The 25,228-nt window shown below is 42.9% G+C and overlaps 1 protein-coding gene across 5 annotated transcripts in view; it reads right to left on the reverse strand.

Moving 5' to 3' along the window:
* Window positions 1–19,852, reverse strand: part of LOC147603813 (uncharacterized) — a 50,357-nt gene extending 30,505 nt beyond the window's left edge. For 4 of the 5 annotated variants that reach the window (XR_015265508.1, XR_015265507.1, XM_086795938.1 and 1 more), the window contains exons 1-2: window positions 17,382–19,852; window positions 16,792–17,222 (exon numbers count right to left, since the gene is read on the reverse strand). Coding sequence is in view for 3 of the 5 variants with exons in the window: in XM_086795938.1 (XP_086652064.1) it covers window positions 16,792–17,222; window positions 17,382–18,753 (1,803 nt within the window). In the remaining 2 variants the exon portion in view is untranslated. The remainder of the gene's footprint in view (window positions 1–16,791; window positions 17,223–17,381) is intronic. The other variant, XM_086795937.1, reaches the window with a different exon arrangement.
* Window positions 19,853–25,228: the final 5,376 nt, after the last annotated feature.

Here is a 25,228-nt window from a genome sequence, read left to right on the forward strand (position 1 = left end):
CCTTGCTTGCTTGATCCTCAGTCCTAAGCCTAATAAAGAACAATGATGCAAACTTTAATGATAATTAGATAAAGAGAGAAGAGAGAGAGAGAGAGAGAGAGAGAGAGAAAGAGAGATGAGTTATGTGTTCAACGCATGGTTTAGTAGCTTGTAAGGAAGATGGCCAGCCAAGTCCTCATGCCTAATCCTGCCCTAAATGCTGTCCTAAACATGGAATATGTTGAATATGTTGAGGTTTTATGCCATGGCACAGGCATCCACTTGACACACGTTGATCCTTAAGTTGTCCCCAAGCTTTGCAAACCACCCTCTCTTTATCATCATTCCTTGTATTCCCTTGCACATCGGGAACGGCATGCACATTAACCTTTTGTTGCTCCACATTGTACTTATTCTTGCGTTTAGGACACTCACGAAACATGTGATCGTGGCTACCACATGAGAAGCATTTCCCCTCTTTAGCATATTGCTCTCTTTGCTCCATGGTTAAGCTAAACTTGTGCTTTTTTTGAGAGGCATCTTTGGGCTACGTATTTACAGCAGAGTTATGAGAAACGCTGGAAATGGCACTATGCCAAGGCTGAAACGCTGTTTCGGGCATGCCACATGAAGGGAACGCGTTTCTGCAGCTGAAACGTTTCAAGGAAATGGAATGGCTCATCTCTCGCGTTTCTCGCCAATGAGAAACGTCTCTCATGATGAGAAATGGACGTTTCTCGTGTCATCACGACACATGGCCACAAACATTTTTTAAAAACCCCAAATTGGGTAGGCGTAGATTCAAAGCCGTCACACTTACCCAAGAACGGTCATAAAGACTTCAAAATGTGTGAATGCCAACTACCCCGTACACAAGCACAAAACGTCAGCTAAACGGTTGCTATTGTGAGAAAAAAAAATCCGTGCATAAGTGCCTGTGAGAAAAAAAACCCCAAATCAATGCTCTTTATGAAGCGAACAAAAAAAGGCCTAAATCATGTTTTTTACTCTGTCGGAAAAAAAAAACCCTAAACCAGTTCTTTTTTCCAGTTCTTCTTCCCAGTTTTATTCCACTCCCTCTGCATTGCAAATCCTCCCCTTTTCTTTCCATAGCCTCTACACATTCTCCCCTTTTCTTTGTTTATGTTTGTCCCTTTTCTTTTCCATCCCCATTCTTGCAGGCATCTCTTTTTTTCGTCACTCTCATGGCATCTAGGCAACCACGTCTTGAGAGAGAGAATGAGAAGGAATTCACCCAAAGGACTATTGGTGGCAACAAGTGGATATTGTTAATAAATATGACTCCAAGAGAGGTGAGGCAAAAAGATTTCATTGCCAATATCGTGGTCTAGAAAGAGGTGGCTGTCCAAAGCGGGTTGAATATATATATATATATATACCTAAATGAATCCAAGAACATGCCCAAATTCACCTTTTAGAAACGTGCATGCTATATACTCATGGTAGTCAAGGTTTGCTTGCCTTGCCAAGGTTTGGCATTGGTAAATGTGAGAAGATTGCTCCAGCAGATGCAATAAGAATGAAACGGGAAGCTTCACTTCTTCCCACACAAGGAGCATACAATAAGTGTTCCAACTCAGCATTTAACTTGCCACAGCACTCCTGTAAGTGCTACAGCTGGCCACCCACCCACTTCTTTTCATGTTGCATCATCTCTTGGGAGTGGAAGCTCATTTGATATGCCTACACATGCTTCTCCCAAAGGAAAGGCAAGGCAACCACTCTTCATTCAGCATGGCATCCACAGAGAAAGGCACATGTTGATGCTCATTGCTGATGTAGCACACTTTTTCTACTCTTGTGGGATCTCTTTTATGTTGCCCACTCACCATTCTTCAAAGAGATGGTGGCTGAAATTGGAACATTTGGTGGTGCATACACTCCACCCTCTTATGATGCCTTTCGGGAGAGATTGCTTGAGAATGAGATAACATCCATCAATGAAGCCATTGCACTTGTGAAGGAGAAACGGAGACCGTATGGGGTCTCTTTAATGGCTGATGGATGGAGTGATATATGCAGCCATTCATTGGAAGGCGTTCTTGCAGCATGTAGAGGGAATCCAATCTACATAAACTCTACACAAGGTGGTGAGACAAAAAAATGCTCCTGGAGTGAGGTTGTTGAGTATGTGGGTCTACAAAATGTGGTTCAATTTGTTTCAAATGGTGAGAATCCCAACAAGGCAACAGGGGCCTTATAGGAGCAAAGGCATTACATGGAGTCCATGTGTACCATGCGAAAGCTTGGTGGATAGAATCAGTAACTTCAATGTTCTGAATTCAAAAATCGTTCCCGACAAAGATAATGCACAACATAGAGAGAGTTGTGCAAAAAGAGAGAGAGAAAGAAAGAAAGAAAGTTATATTAACGTCCACGGGAGGCCGAATCCGACCTATGGGACAGATCAGGTACATCCATTTACATTCCACTCTGGGTATCGATGCCAAAGAGGCATAAAACTGGAAAAAAAATAACTCAAAATAAACTCTTAAGACTCTTAAGAGTTTAAATTACAATGGGTTCTATTGCATCTAGTTTGAAATTGAGGTTCAAAATAAAAATAGCTATATTTCATCCATGGATGGATTTGCTCTTGAGGGAGGTGGGGTACGGAATTCTTTAATGATTGCTTGTCCTCCTCTGTATATTGCCCATTTGCCATTCTTTCTTGCTTCTTTAACTTTATTCAGCTCTGCCGATTTGTTCTTGAGTTGTAGCGGGGTGAGTTCATCAGCTATCCATACCTTTGTCCCTTGGAGAGACCTTGTTTGCTTCATCACTGCTATTTTCTCATTGTTGTCCATATAGGAGACTTTTGCCTGTGTACCCTTTACTATAATAGAGATAGGGTCTCCTAAGTCCACGAAGGGGACTACTTTGCTCAGTTGTGCTGTAAGTACATCTGTATCTAATATGTAGTCTTCTCGAAGCTCTTGAGCTATGTCTGCCCTATCCCAGCCTTGAGGAAGACCACCGACTCTGATTACCTTTTTGTTACTTTCCATTCGTTCCTTTTCTTTGACCGCTGATATGACTTCTTTAACAAAATCTTGTGAGTTAACTGAATTTACCTTTGAAACATGGTTTGTCATTTCTGTTTGTAGTGTTGTAGGTATGGGTCCTTCTCGTGCTTCCTCTTGCTTCGTCTTCATGGCTTGCACTTGCACTTTCAGTTCATTGATTTGTTCATCTTTCTTGATAGTCTCGTGTTTCAGTGCTGCTAATTCTCCCTGGAGTTTCTTCAGTTCTTGCATGAGGTAGGCTTCCCATGGTGTCGGCTTGCTCACGGGTGGAGGAATGGGCGGTAATCGTGAAGCGGTGACTGAGGCAAAAGACTTCTTACTTTCCATGTGTTGCTGCTGATAAAGGAGAGGGCTGTTGGTGGAAGGAGTCCCCCCTCAAGGGTACCCTCTCCCCTTTGGGGGAGACTCAAAAAATGCGACCTACAAGATGCTCAGCTACAGGTGCAGGAGATGCTCAGCTCTACAGGTGCAGGAGAGAGTTATGTTGCTACCTTGGGGGCTTGAGCAGGGGTGGGTGGGGAAAGGGAGCGATGGGGAAAGGGAGCGAAATGCAGGGTGGGTGAAGCGAAGAGAGAAAAGGCCGGTGGAAAGAGATAAGTGAAGAGAAAGGGAGCGAAATGCAGAGGGAGGGTGAAGCGAAGAGAGAGAAGGCCGGTGGAAAGAGATAAGCGAAGAGAAAGGGGGGGGGGGGGGGGGGCGAAATGCAGAGGGAGGGTGAAGCGAAGAGAGAGAAGGCCGGTGGAAAGAGATAAGCGAAGAGAAAGGGGGGGGGGCGAAATGCAGGAAGGGAGCGAAATGCAGAGGGCGAAATGCAGGGTGGGTGAAGCGAAGAGAGAGAAGGCCGGTGGAAAGAGATAAGCGAAGAGAAAGGGAGCGAAATGCACAGAGAGAGAGAGAGAGAGAGAGAGAGAGAGAGAGAGAGAGAGGGAGTCGGACATAGTATTGGGTCCCGAATACCCTCTATAGGGCCCCCACCATGAATGGTGTATTTGCTTTATTAGAATGATGCAAATTTTGCAAATAAAAATCTAGTTCTTGACCTGTACTCTTCACCTTGGTTGAGAGTTCCCCTTGGCTGTCTTGGCCCCTGGAATTTAGCAACCCTTTGTGAATTATGAGATGCTTGACTAGATTTCATGCTGAGCTATTTCTTCCTACTGCCAAGGGTCGACTTGCTGATTATTTCCACACGACCAGGTCCTATGCATTTATTAATGCACTTCACACTATGGCTTGGCTGGCCCTTCTACACATGCTGCTGTGGCTAGGCCTGTTGGCTGGTTGGCCAAGCCCCATGGGCTGGCCGACAGCCTCGTGGGCAAGGCCATGGGCCTCTTGGCCCTTCTTGGGGAGGCCTAAGGCCTACCCCATGCCCAATGCAAGGGATTGAATCCCTCTTCTCGGGTAGCCGTAAGGGCTGGCCCCCTTTCTCCATGAAACCTACATGCTCCTACACAGATGCTTGGTGTTCGGCTGCAAACCCGACACTTAGAACACCTGACATCATTCCAAAGGAGACTCACAACACGGACTAGCACTACTTCATGTGCAGGACAATGCACACCTGACCTTGGACGCTTAGAGTGGAACCCTAGCTAACTCATCCCAGACTGGGCTCACATGGGACCAATTTCCACTCCAAGTCCTGCACCTTCTGTTCAGATATGTCCACGTGGCATCCAAGTGCGGACATAGCAGCCAGAAACGTATGAAACGTTAGAAACGGAAACGTATGAAACGCGTAAGAAACATTTCTAAAATTCGGGCCAAAATAAGAAACGTTGTTTTTTAAAAAGGTTTTTAATATTTTCATATAGAATTTTTGCTTCAGACCTAAACACTATAGCATCACTAAAGTAGTAAGAAGCTAAAACCTGTCATTGTCACTTAGCGGATGGAGTTGCTCAAAATTGGAAATGGCTAAAAATAGGGGCTCATTCCATAATTGGGAGAAATTAGGGTTTGCAAATTAGGAGATATTGGAGATTTCAATTTTCAGCTGAGAATGATATGGGGATGAAGAGGAAGAATAGAAGAGGAGGAGAAGAAGAAGAAGAAGACGAAGAGGAAGAAGAAGAAGGAAGAAGAGGGAGGGAAGAAGAAGAAGCGCACGCGAGAGAGAGAGAGAGAGAGAGAGAGAGAGAGAGAGCAGGGGATTGAAAACGTCAAAACATTAAAACCTTTGCTAAGGCTAAAGTCAATTTTAAAAAAAAAAACTTACCTCACGTTTTTTAATAAAAGAAACATTTCTTATTTTAAGAAACGTCCCGTACGTTTCTTTTCAAAAGAAATGCGTTTCTTTGCTCCTATGAGTGCGGGATGCACGTGACACCATGCATGGCACATTTTCTCAATAACTTGCTTAAAGACATTGGAAAGTTGGATTGGGTGGTGAAGGCCACCATTGACACGGGCAAAGAGGTTGTTTCTTTCATAACCCACCACCGTTATTCTCTTGCATTATATCACAAGTTTGGAAAGAAAGCGTTATTGAAGTACTCTAACAACACCTGCTTTGCATACAATTTCATGATGCTTTGGGCAGATTTGCTATGCTACTATCACACGGGATGAGTTTTGGCCTGATGTAGAGCATCTTCTCAAGTTATGTAGACCGATTGTTAGGGTTTTGAAGTATGTGGATGGAGATGTGCCTTACATTGGGAAGATTTATGAGGCCATGGATCCGATGGTTGAGGCCATGGATCGAATGCCACTTTGCAAAGTTTGGTTGGTACTCTAGAGAAAAGATGCAAGGTGAAGGATCAACTTGCAAACTACCCCAACCAAGAGGGAATGCTTGGATGGAGTGACGCACAACATGAAAGGTTGAAAGCTGAAATTTAAACCTTTACTTAAATCTATGAACCTTGAATCTTTATTTGTGGTTTTTCAAATTTTCAAGATGTTGGTGCTGTCACTTCGTGGGAAGACCATGGCACAAAAATGCCACAGCTTCAGCACCTGGCCATTCGTATTCTGGGGTAGATGTACTCTTCATCAGCTTTGGAGCATTTATGGAGTCCCTTTGGTCACACACACTCAAAGAAGAGGAAATCGCCTTGGGAGTAAGAAAGCAGATGACCTCATCTTTTTGTTAATGCAAACTTGTGTTTGCTAACAAAGATGAAGCATGAGTACATGCATGATAAGTATATTGGCCTTCATACATTGAAGGCAGACAAGGGTTCTATCATTGGTGATGTAGTTGAGGAGACAAAGGATGATGGCCAAACACATGAAGATTGACATGAAAGAAGCTCCACTAGAGGAGGAGCATTAGGATGGGCTTCACGAGGATGAGACTATTTCTATAGCATAGAAGAGCCTTGAGGAGTCGGGACTCTAGAGTCTAGACTCTATAGAGTAGCTTCCTTTATATTTTAGCATTTGATTTTACACTTTTTTGTAATGACTTGGTCTTGAGGCTTGACTCATTGATATATATACCTAGATGAATCCAAGAACATGCCCAAATTCACCTTTTAGGAACGTGCATGTTATATACTCATGGTAGTCAACCCACAAGACCATATAACTATCAACTCCATTATGCATAGTATGGACTAGATACTACGACATCCCCACTAACGTCATCAGTGTCCAATAGTAGGTGTAGAACTCTATATCAAGATATGCTCATTGATGATTGAGTGATGGTTTTAGCTTATTTTGTGTTATGGCAAGTTCTAAATGGTTTGATTTCTTATGCAACTTTAAACTTTTAAACTGTGGAGTTTGAAATCATAAATTGTAGAGTGTACACTAGAGACTCTAGATTTTACTTCTTCAGTACATGTCTTACATTATACATGTTGCCTCTCAACTTAGTGGCTTTCACCATCTCCCCCTCCCTCCCTCCTAGGATAACCTAGGATAATGTCGCGTTTTCGTTTCTCCCCTCCTCAAAATTTCTATTTCTGTTCCCATTTCCGTTTCCGTCTCGATTTTCGTTTCTGTTTCCCCGCCGTTTCTCGTAACTATGATTTACAGCCTTCCCTCCACTTTTCGCATCGTTCACATAGATATTGTCCACCCTTTTGCAGGTTACAACCAGCCCCCTCTTTGCCCTTGAAAACATGATCCCCTTTGCCACAACACTACAGTTTGCGCTCTAACTGCTCTATGGCAAGAGCCGTTGAACGCTCGGGCTCCACGTTTGTCTTTGCTCCTCCTGTGTGTGACAACATGAGTTGTTTCCTGCGTCCAAAGCTCGAACTCCCATACTTGCAAGTCATGTAAAGCACAAGACTACTACGCTAACTCCACAATGGGGTTAGCCGACGCAAAGATTTGGAAAGGGATATCGGTGAAAACTGGCAAGGGAGATGTGCCTAGCTCTATTTCACATGATGGACCCCTTGCCCAGACACCAGACACGTGGAAGAAGGCATGGGAACAAGGACCATAAGGTTTTCTCAAGAAAAAGCACCAGTCTTCGTCAAAAAGTAGAGAAAAGCAAAAAGTAAAACTGGGTTGACCGCGAGCCAAGGAACCTCTGGCAAGGGGAGACTGAGCCAGACGAAAAACCAAAAAATCACTTTCTCAGAAAATAGCTCTAGGTCCAAAAAGCAAGGCCTTGAAACCAGAAAAGGCAAAGCACAAGAACTTTGGAAAAGCTGGTCTTATTTGAATGATATTTTATTGAATAAAGTTAAAAGAGAAAAGCAAAGCAAAAAGTATGGCAAAAAGCAGGATCCTCTCAAGTATAAAAGAAGCATGTATCTCTCCAAGTGGACCACCATGGTTGAAGGGCGTGTGGAGTTCATCATCTCCTAGATGTACCTGTCCATACTATTGCTTGTACTCGACTACCACCACCATCAACATTGTCACCACCAACGCCTAGTTGTGTAAGCATGTGCCTCTGTGCGCCTAAATTACTAGCCATCTGGGTGCTGCTGAGCAGAACCACCAGCGCCGCCAGAACCTCCCCTGTTGTCTTCTAACGCCGCCTACCTGCTGCTGCCTGTTGTGCGCCATCTACAGCCACCTGCGTCATCTGCTGCCAACACTGCAACCACCTCCACCTGCACCCACACACCTGTGCATCTACACAACCAGCACTATTACCAGCGCCAGCCCCTCGACATTGCCAGCGCTGCTTGTGCGTCAGCTACCGCCGGTGAGACAAGCTACACTATCTACCCCACCATCATCTTCTGGCTGCCGACTACACCTAAGTGCCGCCTGCAACCAGTGCCGTTCGCTACACCTGGCCACCATCACCAACCACCTAGTTACCACTGACTGACGTCGACTAGAGCTGCCGTACAGAACCGCCTGCCTGGCTGCTGCCTCCAGAACTGCTCCAGCTGCTTGTTGCTACCATCTGAATTGTCTGCCTGCGACGCCTACCTCTTTGCCGTCACTTGTTGAAACAGCCGTGTAGCCATTTGGACTTGGATTCGGATTTGGATTTGGTACTAGCCCAGTGTGAGATTCTTGTGGGTCATCCCCATGGTGTGCTCGACATCAAAGATCTCGTGCCTCCACCTCGACTTGGATATTCTACTTCGGTATATTTGTTTGCTTTTGTATTCATTGTTGTATTGATCTTGGCTAGCGTGCCCATGGATTGTTCTTGAATAAATTCCTTAAAGGGAGCAGGGCCTATTCCCCATTCAGTGTGTGTGTGTGTGTGCTGTGCAAAGCTCCCTAATCCCTTCTCTCTCTTCCTCGTCTCTCTGTATCATTGTTTCTTGGATACGTGGTTGAATCTGTCACAGCGCGCCCCACTGGGCTTACAGTGGTATTAGAGAAGGATTTCCTTTGAGGAATCTTTCTTGGGGTGACAGAACCATGTCAAGAGAAGAGGGCAACCAAGGGCCTAATGAAGGGAATAACAATCAGGCCGATCCAGGATTTCAGGAAGGGAACCAAAATCGTCGATCCATTACTCATGAGACCACGGCCATGTCATCAACAGAATACCAAGATTTTCAGCAATTCATACATTTGCTCAGAGATGATGAATTTTTCGCTCGGAGAGCCAAGAGAAAACAAGACCAAATAAAAGGACTCAAATGTTTGAAGAATTCCAAAGCCGAAGGAGTTGAAGCTGCCAAAGCCTATCTTCATGCCAAAGGGGTCACCATTTCGGAAGGATCTAGAGTCACCATTTTGGAAGAATCATCATATTGACATCATGCCAGGACTGTCGTCAAGAGGTTTGCAATGTATGCTAGACCAATGCAAGTTTAAGCCATGAGATCTTTGTGGACCAAAGTTGAAACAGAATCCTTTGAAGAATTGAAACTTTATGTTAGCAAAGGACCACTGTTGGTTATTCTTAACTTTTTTGTGGTTGGAGAGATTGCATTGGAATTTGGAGCAATCTTGAACCAAGCAAGCCATGCTGTGGTCTATGAACATCAAAGACAACAAGGTAGCAGGTGCATTATCTTGGAGATCCCTAAGCCATGTGGTTCCTATAGGTTACCATATGGATTTCACTGTGATGAAGGATCTTTATGTTACCAAAGAAGATTTCAAAGATGTTTTGAAAGAAATTGCAAAAGGAAGATTTAGTGACTTCTTATGTCATCAAAAAGGGTTTTCTTATGATGCAAACCCGTTTATGTGAGACAAAGGATTTTTGAGACCAAATGTGACTACAACTCAGGTTTGCGAGAAGCTACTTCTATTGGAATAATAGAAAGGACATTGAGCTATATGTTCTAGAATGTTTGGTTTGCCAGAAGGTCAAGTTTGATCGACAAAAGCAAGCAAGATTTTTGCACCCATTGAATGTTCTATGGAAGAGTATTGCTATGGCTTTTATCTTTGGATTACCAAAGTCAAGGAATGATAGTATATGGACCTTTTCAAGATACCAAGATAATCGATCATGTATGTTTTCCCAGATCATTGGAGGATACATAATGCCTTCCATGTTAGTTTGTTGAAACCATATTCAGGGTTACCCCCAGAGGAGCTTGTATTGGAGGATCCACCATGGGTGGAAGAGCCAGAACAAATTATGTTTCATTCTGTGAGAAAAAGAGGAAAGACGGTGGTCAGAAAGTTCCTCTTGGAATTCGAGAATTATTCGCTATTGGATGCGAAATGGATGCCAGAGAAGTACTTCAAGGACTATCAAGATATACTTCGAGCTTATGAGAAAGTGGTTGGTCCAGTTGTATTTGAAGTATAGATACAGACATCTTGCGATCAAGACAAATTCAAGAGGGAGGGATTGTCCCTCTAGCCCTCTTCATTATATATATATATTGGACTAGAATTGATCATTATTATGCTTATATAATGGTTACTTGGACATGCTCTAGTTTGTGTGGCAACAATGCCAAATAGCCCAAGGAGCAAGATTTGTATTTGGGTGGCAATGATGCCAAATAACCGACCATTGGACGACAATGATGCCAAATATCTTGGACTTCATAGTCAGGCAAGCATTGCGACCAAATAGCCCAGATGACTATTGATGAACAATCAACAGTCAGGTGGTCATTATGACCAGATAGCCCAAATGACTTTATTGGATTTCATAGTCGCGCGGTCAATGCGACCAAATGGCCCAGATGACTATTGATGAACTCTCAAGCGGTCCTAGTGTGACCAGATGGCCTTGAGGATAGTCTGAGCGGTTTCCTTCGGGAGCCAGATAGCTCAGCACGATTTCCGATGAAACCAGACAAGACAATCCATGAACAGGAGGATCATTACTTGTGCACTGCATACTGATGTATGTTTGAATTCCTTTGACTTTGTGTGTTGTTTTTGATGTGTAGACAATCCTTGGATTTATGGCATGTGATTGTCCACTGGGCTCTAGACTACCTGGCCAATACCTGGAATACCCAGTAGACACGAATGAAGCATATGCTTGTTTGTTGACTAGCTTCTGTCTAGTTTTTACAGGAGATAAGTATGCATTTAATTTATCTAACACATGTGACTAACCATGAAGAAGTACCATCAAGAACAAAGCCATTGGTCAAAGATAAGACATAGAGATGTTGCCACTTGACCAGATGACACTACAGACATGGGGAGAGACCAGGTGCACAAGCTCACCAGATAGGGCTAGTATTGGGAACATATAAATATACTTGAAACATATGTACATATGGAAGTACTTCAAACATATGGAGATGCTTGGAACACTTGTATTCCACAGTTGAGGACAACTGTGATACAAGAGGAAGGGAATGTAACTATTTGACCCTCCTATCTCTATTTCACATAACGGACCCCTTGCCCAGACACCAGACAAGTGGAAGAAGGCATAGGGACAGGGACCATAAGGTTTGCTCAAGAAAAAGCACTAGTCTTGGTCAAAAAGTAAAGAAAAGCAAAAAGTCAAACGAGGTTGACCCGCGAGCCTCTAGCAAGGGGAGATTGAGCCAGATGGAAAAGCAAAAAGCTGCTTTCTCAAAGAGCAACTCTAGGGCCAAAAAGCAACGCCCTGAAGACAGAAAAAGAAAAGCACAAGAACTTTGGAAAACTAGTCTTATTTGAGTGATATTTTATTGAATAAAAATAAAAGAGGAAAGCAAAGTAAGGAAAGAAAAGCAAAAAGTATGGCGAAAAGCAAGATCCTCTCAAGTATAAAGAAAGCACATCTCTCTCCAAGTGGACCACCATGGTTGAAGGGCGTATGGAGTTTTTCATCATCTCCTAGGCGCACCTGTCCGTACTACTGCTGTACTCAGCTAGCACCACCATCAACATTGTCACCACCAGCGCCTGGCTCTGTAAGCTTGTGCCTCTGTGTGCCTGAACTGCCCACCATCTAGGTGCTGCTGAGTAGAACTAGGGGCGCCACCAAAACCTTCCCTACTATCTTCTGACACTGCCTGCCTGCTGTTTCCTGCTGTTCGCCGTCTGCAGCCACCTGCATCATCTGCTGCCAGCACTGCAGCCTCCTCCACCTGTGCATCTGCGCAGCCAACGCTGTTACCAAAGCCAGCCCTTAGCACTGCTACCGCCTGTGACAGGCTGCGCTATCTATGCCGCCATCGCCTTCTGCCTGCCAACTACACCTAGGCGCCGCCCGCAACCAACACCACTTGCTACATTTGGCTGCCATCACCAACAGCCTAGTTACCACTGGCTAATGCCGACTGATACAACTGGAGCTGCCACCAGCACTACCGTACGGAGCCACCTCCCTGACTGCTGCCTCCAGAACCGCTCTAGCCACCATCAAAGCAGCCGCCTCACTGCTACCATCTAAACTGTCTGGCTGCGACACCTACCTCTTTGCCGTCACTTGTTGAAATAGGTGTGTAGCCATTTGGACTTGGACTTGGATCTGGTACTAGCCCGGTGAGAGCTTCTTGTGGGTCATCCCCGTGGTGTGCTCGGCATCAGATATCTCGTGCCTCAACATTGACACCGAGTTGGATATTCTACTTCAACATATTTGTTTACTTTTGTATTCATTGTTGTATTGATCCTGGCCAACGTGCCCGTGGATTGTTTCTGAATAAATTCCTGAAAGGGGGCGGGCCCGGCCTATTCCCCGCTCAGTATGTGTGTACTGTGCAAAGCTTCCTAATCCCTTCTCTCTCTTGCCCCTCTCTCTATATAATTATTTCTTGGATAAGTGGTTGAATCTGTCACGGCACGCCCCGCTAGGCTTATAGGAGAGGGGCGGAAGGATGGGTGACAAGGAATCCTTAAAAGGTAAACGCTTCTCCAAGGCCTGAATCATAGCCTTTTGCTCAAGTATTTGTTTCCACTATTGCGTTATGATATACATAAATTTCTGTAACATGGCTTGCATATCTCCACTAGCAAAGTGGCTTCTTGATCCAATCGTTGTAGAAGTAACAGTTTCTTCAAGGGTCTTGTCTTCTCTCATCCTCAAATTTCGCCATACTAGGAGTGGTCAAGTATTCGATGGTCCACAGCAAAGCCCTTTTGGGCAAGTTGATTGTATGTGGCCTACAACTAGAGGCGAGGAACCCTAGTAGAATTTCCTCATCAGTCACATCTCCTTGAGACTTCCTTACCATGGTAGCTTGTGGACACCAAGAATCTCTTGAATCTTTTCAAGGAAGAGAAGGGAAGGGGGGAAGGAAGGGGGAGAGGGGGGGGGGGGGGGGGGGGGGGGGGAGATTCTTGCACGAGCTCAACATTTCTTTCGAGGACAAGTTCCCAACTAGGCTCTTGCAAGCCTCGCAAGAGCTCCATCCAAACCTCACCTAGTCACTCCCAGCCAAAAGGAGGACCATGAGCAAAAGCCCATAGCCGAGTACCCTCTCCTTTGTTTTATGCCACTCTGGCAAGTATTTCTTATAACTAATAGAAGTAGCTTTTCTTGGGGGTAAAAAAACATCCAAGATTATGCATTAAAGCACCAAAGATGTCAAGTAATGTCTAAGGGTAGGTGGTCTACTACATCCATTGGAGATTCCAGGTGACAAGTGGGAGAGTATGTCCATGGATTTTATTAAAGGACTACCAAGGACATTGAGAGAACATGATTCTTTGTGGGTAAGCGATCAATTGACAAAGATGGCTCATTTTATTCCAACCAAGAAGAATGTTGGCTCTTGAATTAGCTGGACTTTTCATGGAGGGTATATTTAGGCCTTATGGGCTACCAGTGGGTATCATTATTGACAAGGATATTACAGTTTTCGGGGGTTGTCTTTTAGAGATTGAATACAAGGTTATATAAGAGCACAACTAAGCTTCCTGAGATGAGACAGATGGTCAGACTGGGACGGTCAATCAAATCTAGGCTTTAAAGTTTGGTCCATTTTTTGATGATGTATGGATTTCAACCTAGCGATTCAGTAGCACTAGGATTGGAGAAGAAAAAGATATATGACAAATAGAGCTAAAGACTTCCTTGACAATATGAATCGAATGGTTAAGCTAACTTAAGACAACATAAAGAAAACTCAAGATAGAGCAAAAGTTATGTAAGTTCTCACCAAAGAAAGGTAGATTTTACTAAAGGAGAAAAAGTTTATTTACAACTACCTAAATCTTCTGAAACTCTAAAGAGGGGAAGATGTGTTGAGCTATCTCCTAGGTATTGAGGTCCATTCCCAATAATTAGAAGAATAGGTGAAGTTGCTTACAAATTGAAACTACCAAATAAAACCTCTTCACAACAGCAAGGGCCAAGGCTCAACTAGATAAATAACAATGATCATGATTAGCTCCTTCAAGGCCGTGCATGGTGCTATGCAAACTTGGTAGGTGGCCTACCACAAACAACAATGAGCATAAGAACAAGCGGGTTTTCAACTCGCACCAACCATCTGGTCATTTGAAGGGTAGCTCATGGAAGAGAGTAGACTCATAGGTAACGGGTCGTGAAGCTACTTTGTGGAGCCTTTGACATGGTTTCACGAGACAAAGAAGAGTTGTGCGCACAAAATAATCCTTGCCACTAAACGAATATAAAAGCAAGTCAAATGTTGAGTGCGCAAAAGAAATGGAAGTTTAGAGATGCTCAACAATGACATAGGTGTGAAACAAGGATGTCCTCTCACCCGTTCTATTTGGGCTCTGCATTGATCAGCTTGAAGCCATGGTACTTGGCTATGCTAGGCAAGTGTAACACACCTCCGTGTATTCCAAGCACACGTGGGAGCCACTGGTCACAAGAAGCATATGGGGTAGACCTGGACATCAACGCCCAGGTGTCAGGCAGCCACTTGAGCAGCCATACATGTGAAATCGACTGCAATTATGTAAGTCAAGGGCTGTCCCCTATAGGCCCGACAGAAGTAGTAGGATAGGCCGATTGGGCATGAGGACCCCTATATAAGCATGTGTTGGATATTCGGTCACGAGTCTTATTTTCTACCAAGCGATAGAGCTTCTATGGAGCGCTTCTCTAAAGTGAGGCTGATCAAGAGTGATCTACAGTTGTGTTATCTCGGGTGGAGTTGTTTATCCCCCTAAATGCACAAATGGATCAACCGGATGAGCCCCGCTCCCCGCCTGGCAACCATCATTTGAAACGTGGAGTAGGTCAGTAAAGAGACACCATTCATGTCATCGACGGTCTCCTTCACTGAGGCCCTCTCTAACCTAATCCGCTCGCCTTCACTGGCTCAACAACAAGGCACTACAAGTTTACAAAAGTTCCTCCTCCATTCCTCGTAGGGAACAAACTCAATTGTTGATGCTTTTGAGGCCTCCCAAGTTCAACAAGAAGATGGACGGTGAAGTCGCCACCGACTAGACCCACGAGATAGCTACCACCTTGATAACAGCAACGTGGTTCCGACATGTTTCAACTTCATTTGGTTTGCATACAACACTCATTGGTGTCGTCCTCCTGTGGTGGGAAGACCACCTAAGGCACCACTCCATCACTTGCTAGGATGATTGTTGCAAGGCAATCTTAAAGCAGTTTGTACCTGGATTATCAATGAGATTTGAGAAAACATCGGGAGCGTTTGTCGTGGAAACATGGCAAATCAATAACCAACTATCTTGTCCATTTTTGGAAGCTTTTGGTCATGCTCTTGTTTGGTGGCTGAAACAGGTTCAGCATTTTGTGGATGATTTGAAATTGTCCTTACACACGTGTGTACTCCATCCCCGGATATGGTCAGTATGACTTGCTGAGTGCAAGTTCCAAAATGAAAAGGCAAGAATATTCCAAAAATTGTGGTTGTTAAGACTAGGGAAGATAACAGTTCTAGCGGGGGAAACTAGAGGATGAGTGTGAAGAAGCTACATGTGGTCATGTCTCGGCTTCTTTCATTTCTCAGGTTGAGCACACACAAAGGGTGTTAAATTGCATCAAGACACAAGCATGAGTAGAGGAAGTTTCCAACCAAGTCTATGAGATCATGTGTAATCAGGCTGAGATCAAAAGTTTGCCTCTTAAGAAATATCTATTTAATACCTGATTTCACAAAAATCCCAAATTTAATTTGGGAGATTTTTCTTCAATTTCACCAAATTGAGGTGAAATTGCAAAAATCAATAAATCCAATCAGAGGCTTTTGCAATTGTTGAAAACAATACACCAAAATATTACATGTGACATTGGGGATAAGAGCATATGGTCCAAAGGTCTCTTTAGCCTTAGCAAATCTTCATAGACTATGGTTAGTAGCATCTTTTGGAGCATATTCTACGCACCTAGAACAAGTGGGGGAGGATCTCGTCTTGCACTTAAATCTAGGATTTACACCCTAATCACTTGTACTCCAGCCTATATAAGAGGCTCTCAACTAATGCATGGGTACACAACCTCCATTATCCCATGTCTTGTGTCATTATGCTGCCCATTTAGTTAATCATGTGATTAGCATTAATCACTCTCTCATCTTGTTTGTTTTATGCTAATACAATGAGTATCATCATAATATCTCTCAATCCACCCTAATTTCAACATGGTATCACAACTAGGTTATCCTCCTAAGCTTGCATTAGCTATTTCACTTCAATTCTTATGAAAAAAATTTAGAAATAGGAGATAGGAAAATCTGTGGAGCATTTCTCCAACGTCAATGTTTGACTATATGGGAAAGGCAAAATGGATCCAGTTAACAACACTATACAGTTCACAAATTCTCTCCTTCATAAAAGAAAGAGGTGGAACGCCTCACTACTTGATAAAACCAGGGCCACAGTATGCAATCCAACTAAGCTCTCGTCATTTGAGATGTGAGACATGGTGATATCATTGTAGATCTGAGTTTCAGAACACGCAAGGTATAACTACCATTTGATGGAACCCCAAGAAGCTGCAGTATTTTTGTTGTAGAAAAAGCCAGAACATAGTCCCAATCTGTTACCCCGCTGGGATAAATCATACCTCATCAAAATCTCTGAGACTTGCTTCCGTTTCAGCTCCCAGATTTTGTTGCATGAGCACAAGCTCTGCTTCAAGTGCTGCTTCAAGCTCGGCCATGTGTATGCTTTCTGGCATGGATTCAACGGCATCGTTTGCTTTGAGACCTGAGTCATAGATCTTTCCTTCTAGCTTATCCTGAAAAGTCTCACCTTTCTCATATTTTGGAACTTCAGGTTTTCTGATACCAGGATTTCTTAAATTTGATAAGCAATCAGGAAGTGGACTTTTCCCAGGTTGGACCTGCTGCTTCACGTCCTTTACCAAAGATTCTGTTCGCTCTAAAAGACTGTTGAGCCTTTCGACTTCTTTCCGATTGGCAACAAGCATGTAGGAGATTCCAATTCCAACCCCAAGATTGAAAGCACTTTCCAGAGCAACCCCTCTTCTATGGCCTGCAAGAAAAAGGATCACAATCAGTAGAGAATACTTCAAAATACGCATTGCAGCAGTGCAAATGCCATGAAAAGCTTTGTCAGTACATCAATCAGTCAAGAAGACATCACGTAGTGTAGATGAGATTCAGCAAAAGATAACAGGGGAATGGTACACACCAACAGCCGCTAATCCTCTGCGCTTGAGCAGGTTGGAAATTGCCTTTCTGCGTTTTCTATTTCCTCCACCAACAGCCGCTAATCCTCTGCGCTTGAGCAGGTTGGAAATTGCCTTTCTGCTTTTTCTATTTCCTCCCCAGTGCTTTTCACTAGTTGCAGACCTGGCTCTCTTTTTATTTTTGCCATGAGGCAGCGTAGACTTCTCTGAGTCAAGAATTAGAGAGTGCTGATTTTGTGTGATGACCTTCCACCTGACTGGTGGTGATGCTATGTTGCTGAGACTCATCTTTTTTGACTCCTTTTTGGACTTGAGATCCTGCAACTTCCTTTCATTTTCTGTTTGAAAGCACGGCTTTCCAGCATTAGCTTCATCAGTCGGATCGTCTTTACCCTTATGGAAGCAAACAAGGGAATCTGTTATATGGCCACTGCCAGTCATTTCTTCTTTTAGAGAGAAGTCAGCATGAGTGTACAAACTTGGTGGTGGTGGTTCCACAGGTCCACTTTCAGATGATTGATCTTCGCTATTGTCCAGAGACAGCATTGACATGCAGCTTTCACTTGACAATTGCCTCACATGTACCTTCTTGCCACCTAGAACCTGCAACATGCGGCATGTTTTGCTTTCTGAGAAGGGAAGAGATTGACTGCTTGAGCCAAAAGTAAAGGAACTGAGACAAATCGCACCTTCGACTTCGCACTCGGTCTCTTCACTGTCATCATTGACACTTCGCCCACCATCATCATCTGGCATGCCTTTCTTTCTATGTGCATCCGAGTCTTCAGATCTTGAATGAACGTGTCTGCTGTCACTTATGTTTTCTGCTGCCATTCCTCTGCAAGAAGCTGGCCTTAATTGCGAATTTGCTGTCAAAGACACCGGCATATCTATAAATTTTGAGACAAAGCTCTCTTGAGCATCTGAAAGCTCACTGGAGTAGCTGGCAGTTTCTGAAACCATCAAGGAATACTCTTCCTTGATTATTTCTTCAGGGGAATCCCTTGTACTGAAAACAAGTGCAAGAGTCTTACGCCCAAAACCTTTCCCCTTTTCAGGAACCTTGCTTTGCCATGAATTGATACTGCTCTGATTTGAATCCTCAGATGCCTGCTGTTGCAGGCTTGCAATAGAAACCAAGCTTTTGAGGTGGGATCTAGAAGAAGGTGAAGATGAAATAACCTTTCTGTGCATACCTTTATCTATACTTTTGTGAGGTCTAGGGTTAGCAGCAGGGCGATCTTCTGTTGTGAGCTTTGTTCTGTTGGCCATGGTTGCAGAGTGTTCTGGTTTCCCTTTTCTGGTGTTGAGGTGGACAAGGTTATTCTCCAGAACGTCTACTTTGCCTACCAGACCGCAACAGGGACCCGCCATGCTTTTCACCTTCTCATCTCGGAGCTTACAGCCTCCACATTTTTCAGTCACAGAGCTCTCTTTGGCTCCATAAACTCTCTTGCTTTTGCCAGTGTTTGCTTTCCAGCGTTTGCTTGAAAGAGTAGTGACTGGAATGCTGGAGTTTTCTGAGCTTTCTGCAGAGATTGTTGGTGTATCTGTTAGATTGAGCTCGACTTAAGAGCTCCATTATTGTAGCCAGAGCCTGCTTCTGATAGGTGCAGTCCGAAGAAGCTAAAGAAAGCCTTACCTGTGCAGAGGCTTCCTGCGCTAATCATGGAGACAAAGAGATAGAAAAACAAACAAGCTATGATTCTGAAAGCTTCAACAAAGCTGGATTACCAAAGGTAGTCCGAAGCATTTGATTTTGAGGGGAAAAACTTGAAGAAAAGCGGGGGGAAAGGGCGGGATTTACTTCACTGCGAGAAAAGTTTATTTTCGATTGCTAAACATGGTTAGTAAAGTTCAGTTTTGAAGCCACCATGGCCACGCCCCTTGCCCCACCACCAACTTTATTCTCCTGCCGTCCGGCAGCAGGTAGTTTGACGGACTCTCGCGTCCGTTAGAGCTTCGGCAAGGCTTGCCCCGCCTGGCTAGCGTTTCGGCAGGGCTCGACAAGGGTAATCTGATTGGGATTTCGGCATGGCTAGGGTTCTTTTCTAGGTCTTTTATTAAGTCTAGCCGGGGTCCGTAGGAGTCCTTGAACGAACGTGGTTAGGGCACGGCTTTGTGTACTATAGATGTATGGCTTGGGTAGGGTTCCTGTGCCTTGCTAGGGCTTGATTTAGGCTTCTTAGGCCAGATTAGGGTTCCGGCGGGGCACAGGTTGAATCAGAAAACTTAAGTCCGGCAGTTCTACATACTACATAGTATAAATTACACAGAGCACTTGCAGCCTGTCAATGGCAAAGTACACCGTTGCGCAACATGCATGCAATAAAAATATATAATGGATTCGACGAGCTGCGCTAAAGCTGCCAGCCTTGTTCTTTCTTTTTCGTTTTCGTTCTGTTTATTTACGTTGTTGCCTATGAAATCGTCAGTCCTCAAAAGCGTCGAAAAAGCAAAGCAACGGATGCGCACATACGTACTTTCACGTGTGCATATTTAATTGCCTGCAGCACCTGTGCCTTTTTTTTCTTTTTCTCTCTCTTTCTCTTTCTCTTTCTCTTTTTTTAGATTTTACTAGTATTGGACATGCGGCAAGTAGAGTTCCAAAAAAAATAGACTCAGTTTTTCCAATTTAGGTCATGTTTTAAGTAAACACAATACATTATTTCAAGTGACTTCATATATACATATCTCAAAATAACATCCATGTCTCGTAGATTTATGATGAAAATAAAAATATCATAGTAATGTAGCATACGAAGATGCAAAAAAGGACCAATATTACATATTCTCAAAATGCACCACAAAATACGTATTTTCAGTCAGTAATGTAAGAATCAACAAATTGAATTCTTCTCTTGTGAGAAGGATCATTCAATTGTCTCATCACAATACTCTCTATTGTAAAGCGGTGATCCATCCCGCACATGCTCTACTATCGATTTGACAATGAATGCAAAGGACCTGCACAAACGAAACAACGATAAATCAAATCTCAAAAGGACCTGCACATAACGACACATCGATAAATAAAATCTCAAAAAAATCTTATAATAGAAAAACATAATCAAAATTACCTCGTACAATAGAACATCGAGTGGATGGTACATGTGAGGAGGAGCTCTAGTATAAAACCCATAACGAATACCAATGGTCATGATGGATGTAAGAAACAACCACTCATCGGGTACTGCATACCCCTCAAATGATGCAAAGCATCTGTCCATCTCTCTCCAAAACAAATAGACACCCCACTCCTCATCAGGAACACCGATCCCATACATCTCGATGCCTTCGTCGATAACTCTTACCATAAACGTATCAATGTCATGCAATATCCTAAAATCAAAGCATAACAAATAGGTTATATAATTATTTATATATAGGTTCAAAAAATATTCATACAATGCCTAACAATTACACTTATACTTACCCATCCCTATAAGCATCAATCATAATCCCTGCTACGTGACCTGCAGTAATAGGAGCTGACCATAGCGGTGGCTCTGTACAGATAGACATCAGTATAGAATGTCATATTCCATACTTTGTAATTAAGAAAAGTTATGCAAATATAGAGAATAACTCACCTACTATCCTCGACAAAGGCATGTCCAATGTAAAGGTAATCTTAGACATGTCTGTCAAAACATAAACAACGAAATAGGTACTTTTACATGCATAAATATGTATAAAAAAAGAAATCACAACAAAATTAATCAAATTGCAGAACTTAAATAAGAAACCTGACTTGTCACTCTGAAGTCATCAAGATCTCCTTATAAACAATATTGTTTGTTGTAAATGTATAACTTTGAAGATCATCAAATGAACACTCCACATTAGCGTTATCCTCAAGTAACACCTTCACAGCATGAGGAGACTGTGCTCGTGACAATACGACATACAATTGCCCATGAGTAAACACTAGAGTCACCAAATACAACCCCAAGACATTTAGGGTTTGGCCTTGTGATTTGTTTATTGACATGCCAAATGCCAACCGTACAGGAAACTGTCTCCGCCTCATGGTGAATGGTAGTTGGGCCTCGGTGCATACAAAGGTAATCCGTGGAAGAAATACTCTTTCACCAGTGATGATTTCAGTCTCCAAGACTTTAGAGTGAAAGGCCTTACATATCATCCGTGTACCATTACAGAGTCCACGTCTTTACGAAGCAAAATAACAGGAGCTTCTAACTTTAAAACCAAGCAGTGAGGTGGATATCCCCTCCGAAGGTCGATTGTGTTCAAAAATTCTGTGGAATATAGGAATGAATTTTCATCATTTTCAAGAATTGAATCTGCACTGAAATATTGCTTAGGCTCACCGGGCATTGCATCTTAAGCTGTCTTATTCACAATATCCACTTGGCTGTTTATCGGAGCAAGAATAGCACGCTCACTAAAGTATGAAGCATATGTCATAGTGATAGCCAATTCAGAGCCAATGTACCAAGTCTTTAAGAGTCGATCTTTGTTTTGCAAGACCATATTACTTGGTAGTGTCACCATCGTATTATCATCGCTACAATCCACTCCATTCCCAATATTCATGACCCACTGTTTAAACTCATTGCATCCATTAGTATTGCTTGATTGAGTACGCATATTTCCAGTTAACTTTAGAACTTTGATAGAGTTCCATAGAAAGGAACGACACAATGCTACATTAACAATATCCTCACGTCTTCCCTTCATAATAACAGGCAAGATTTCCAGTTAACTTTAGAACTTTGATAGAGTTCCATAGAAAGGAACTACACAATGCTGCATTAACAATATCCTCACGTCTTTCCTTCATAATAACAGGCAAGATTTGTCTAAAATCTCCCCCCATTAATACAACCTTTCCACCAAATGGCTTATCTGAGAATAATACATCTTGTAAGCTCCTATCCAATGCTTCAAAAGCATAACCATGAATCATTGGAGCCTCATCCCAAATAATGAGCTTACAAACTCTCAAAACCTCAGCAAGTTGTCCATGTACATGGATTTTGCAAGTTGAAGAATTGTTTAGCTCCAGAGGTATCTTGAATCTAGAATGTGAAGTACGTCCATTCGCCAAGAGTAGAGAAGCAATACCTGACGATGCAGCGGCCAAAGCAACATGCCCTTGTCCACGTACTCATGCAAGCAAGCAATTATACAAATAGGTCTTGCTCGATCGCACCATCTAGGAAAAAAATGTCGCCTGCATCTGTCGCAATTGCATGCATTACAGCATCTAAAGCAACACGCTGGCTATCTGTTAATGTTGACTCCATAGCACTTGACAGGTTAGATTGTTCGACAGTATCAAAAGATCTCTCTTCCAAAAGCAATCTATTTTCACCCAAGACTTCCAAATCAGTTCTGTTTAGTTCAGGCATTCCTTCAAAATCTGCCAATGTCCGTCTCTGAGCACGAAGAATTTCTTCTAAATGTAGTAGTGCATGAGTTTTAGCTAATTGTTCAATACCAATGAGCTGACCCCTGCTTCTCGATAATTGGTATAGAAAATCTTCTATCATTTCTTCTCAAAATCTCTTCCACAATATTCCTGGACAGGAAGGCTCACAAAATAGCAACATAGTACCAAAAAGACATCTCAATTGCAAGGCATTTTGCATGGATGATGCTTCCGCCATACATGCAACCCATTCAAAATCATCTTCCAGTATCCCTCTGGCAATGCAAGCTGCCTTGAAAGAAGGATAGATGTGACCATTGAGCGAACGCAAATCTTCAAATGACTTAGATCCTTTACATATTGTAAGAAGTAGGCGAACATAGTATGCCTCACCTGCCAAAGGAGCTACAAAGTACATGCGCCCTATAGTGTTTCCAATCTTTCTTTTGGTCCATTTCTTCAACCTGGAGTTCCAAACCCATTGTTGAGGGAAATCACTATACAATGTATTGTTTGCTTCAGGATGTTGTTGATTATAGGTAAACCATTCAGTCATAGTAGTCTTGCCTACATTTTCCCTCTGAAAAACATCTGCAATATTATCATCATCTCTGAAGATAACATTATGACCCCCATCTAAGTGTACCTGCAACCGTTGCACATCAGGCTTCTCATTGTGTAAATCATACTCAAAGAGTCTCCAAGATGCCTCTGATGCAGAGACGTAATGTGCATCCAAATACCTCTGAATCTCATCAACTATGCAAGCAGCATTAACATCCCCACCTTGTACAGTGCTAAATCTTATTGTTGCTCTGTCATGCCCCTTGTATATGTACTTGTAAAGATATTTCACTGCTGCTATTGTTGAGCATATTTCCACATTTACATGAGCATTATATGTGACTGAAAGATAAGGGTTATATGGCACAACCCATCTATTATCAACATTACACTTTTTCAATGCCACAGTTCTTCCATCATTTCGACGCATATACACGGGGTAACCACTCTCATCCACAGTAGTCTCTTGTGCAAAAGCTCGTGGATAGTTCCTTGTGCATTTCCCCTTATCTATACAAATTGCACTTGGATTGAATGGCCCATAGGGCCCATGGATATTGTAATGCAACACGACATCATGCAAAGTAGGAAACATTTGCTTGTCAGGCAATTCGGCACATACTAATCTATCATAGTCTGGACAGTCTTAGGTTTATGGGCACTATCCAAGATCAATAACATGTGTGAATGAGGCAATCCTCTTTTTTGGAACTCAATGACACTCACATATCCAATCACCTTACCAAAGAGCTCCTTCTTCACGATATTTTTCATCATATCTGAATGTTTTTGGTGAGATACTCTAGTAGTCAAATCAGGCCGGTCACATGCACTTTGCCCCGAGAGTAAAGCATCTAATACCTCTGGCCGCTTTGGGTTATAGGTGAAAGTAATGAGTAAATCGGGCTTGCCCTTTGAACGAACAATTGCCATGGAATCCTGATAAAGTTGATACATTTGTCGTGGCCCACTAGTAAAACTGGAAGGTAACACTATTCTGCTTCCCACTCCTTCCTGCAATACCACTTCCACTTCCTTCTACATGAAGCATGTCTGCTAAACCACTATAAACCTCTGAGCACAAACTTTCTTGATTATGGTATAGCCAAGATAATTGTGGCTCTTCAACACTACAATAGGCATCAACCATAAACTGTTGCAACACCCTTCCACCGCGTAGCAAGCATGCATTTGTATCTGGGTGAATTTGCAATCGATAAGCATAGTATTGTCGTTGAGTCACACAATGACCATTTCTCAATGCACTCACTTGTGCATCAGCATAAGGGATTCTCAAGTGCCATCTGTCCTCCCCTCTTGGAAATAACATGACGTACAAAAGAGGCATATAGCACCTATGTAAATTAGAGATGTGTTTGCATGTGCCTTCTCGAGTATGCAATAAAATATCATGACGACCAACATTATGATCATCACCTTGACCAATCACGATACCAGCAATCTTGGAACCTGTTGGCATTAAGTACTGCCTAGATGTGGATTTCGTCTCACATATAGTCATTTTCAAATCCAAACTCGGATTGTCACTCAACATTCTTCCCACATACTTAAAAGCTTGTGCAAATAGATTAGAAGTCTGCATCATGGATTGAAGTGCTTCTAGGGTTGTGGATTCCAATCCATTCATGACACCTAGTCGATTTTGTAATTCGTGCTCAGTATCAAACACATACAATTGTGCAAACTGTGGTTTAGGATTGTACATATTATTGGGGACCAAGGACCCAATCCCATGATAAACAGTCCCATGCACCTTGAAAGTATAGACACTACTATTGTGAAAGAGAGATTTATCTATTTGTGCACCCAATGATGAAAAAGCCAACACACTATTATAAGCCTTGATGTTTTCTTGAAATTTTTTAC

This window comes from Cibotium barometz, chromosome 63 (assembly GCF_041138505.1).
Source record: "Cibotium barometz isolate CiBa-2024 chromosome 63, ASM4113850v1, whole genome shotgun sequence".
Classification (NCBI taxonomy): Eukaryota; Viridiplantae; Streptophyta; class Polypodiopsida; order Cyatheales; family Cibotiaceae; genus Cibotium; species Cibotium barometz.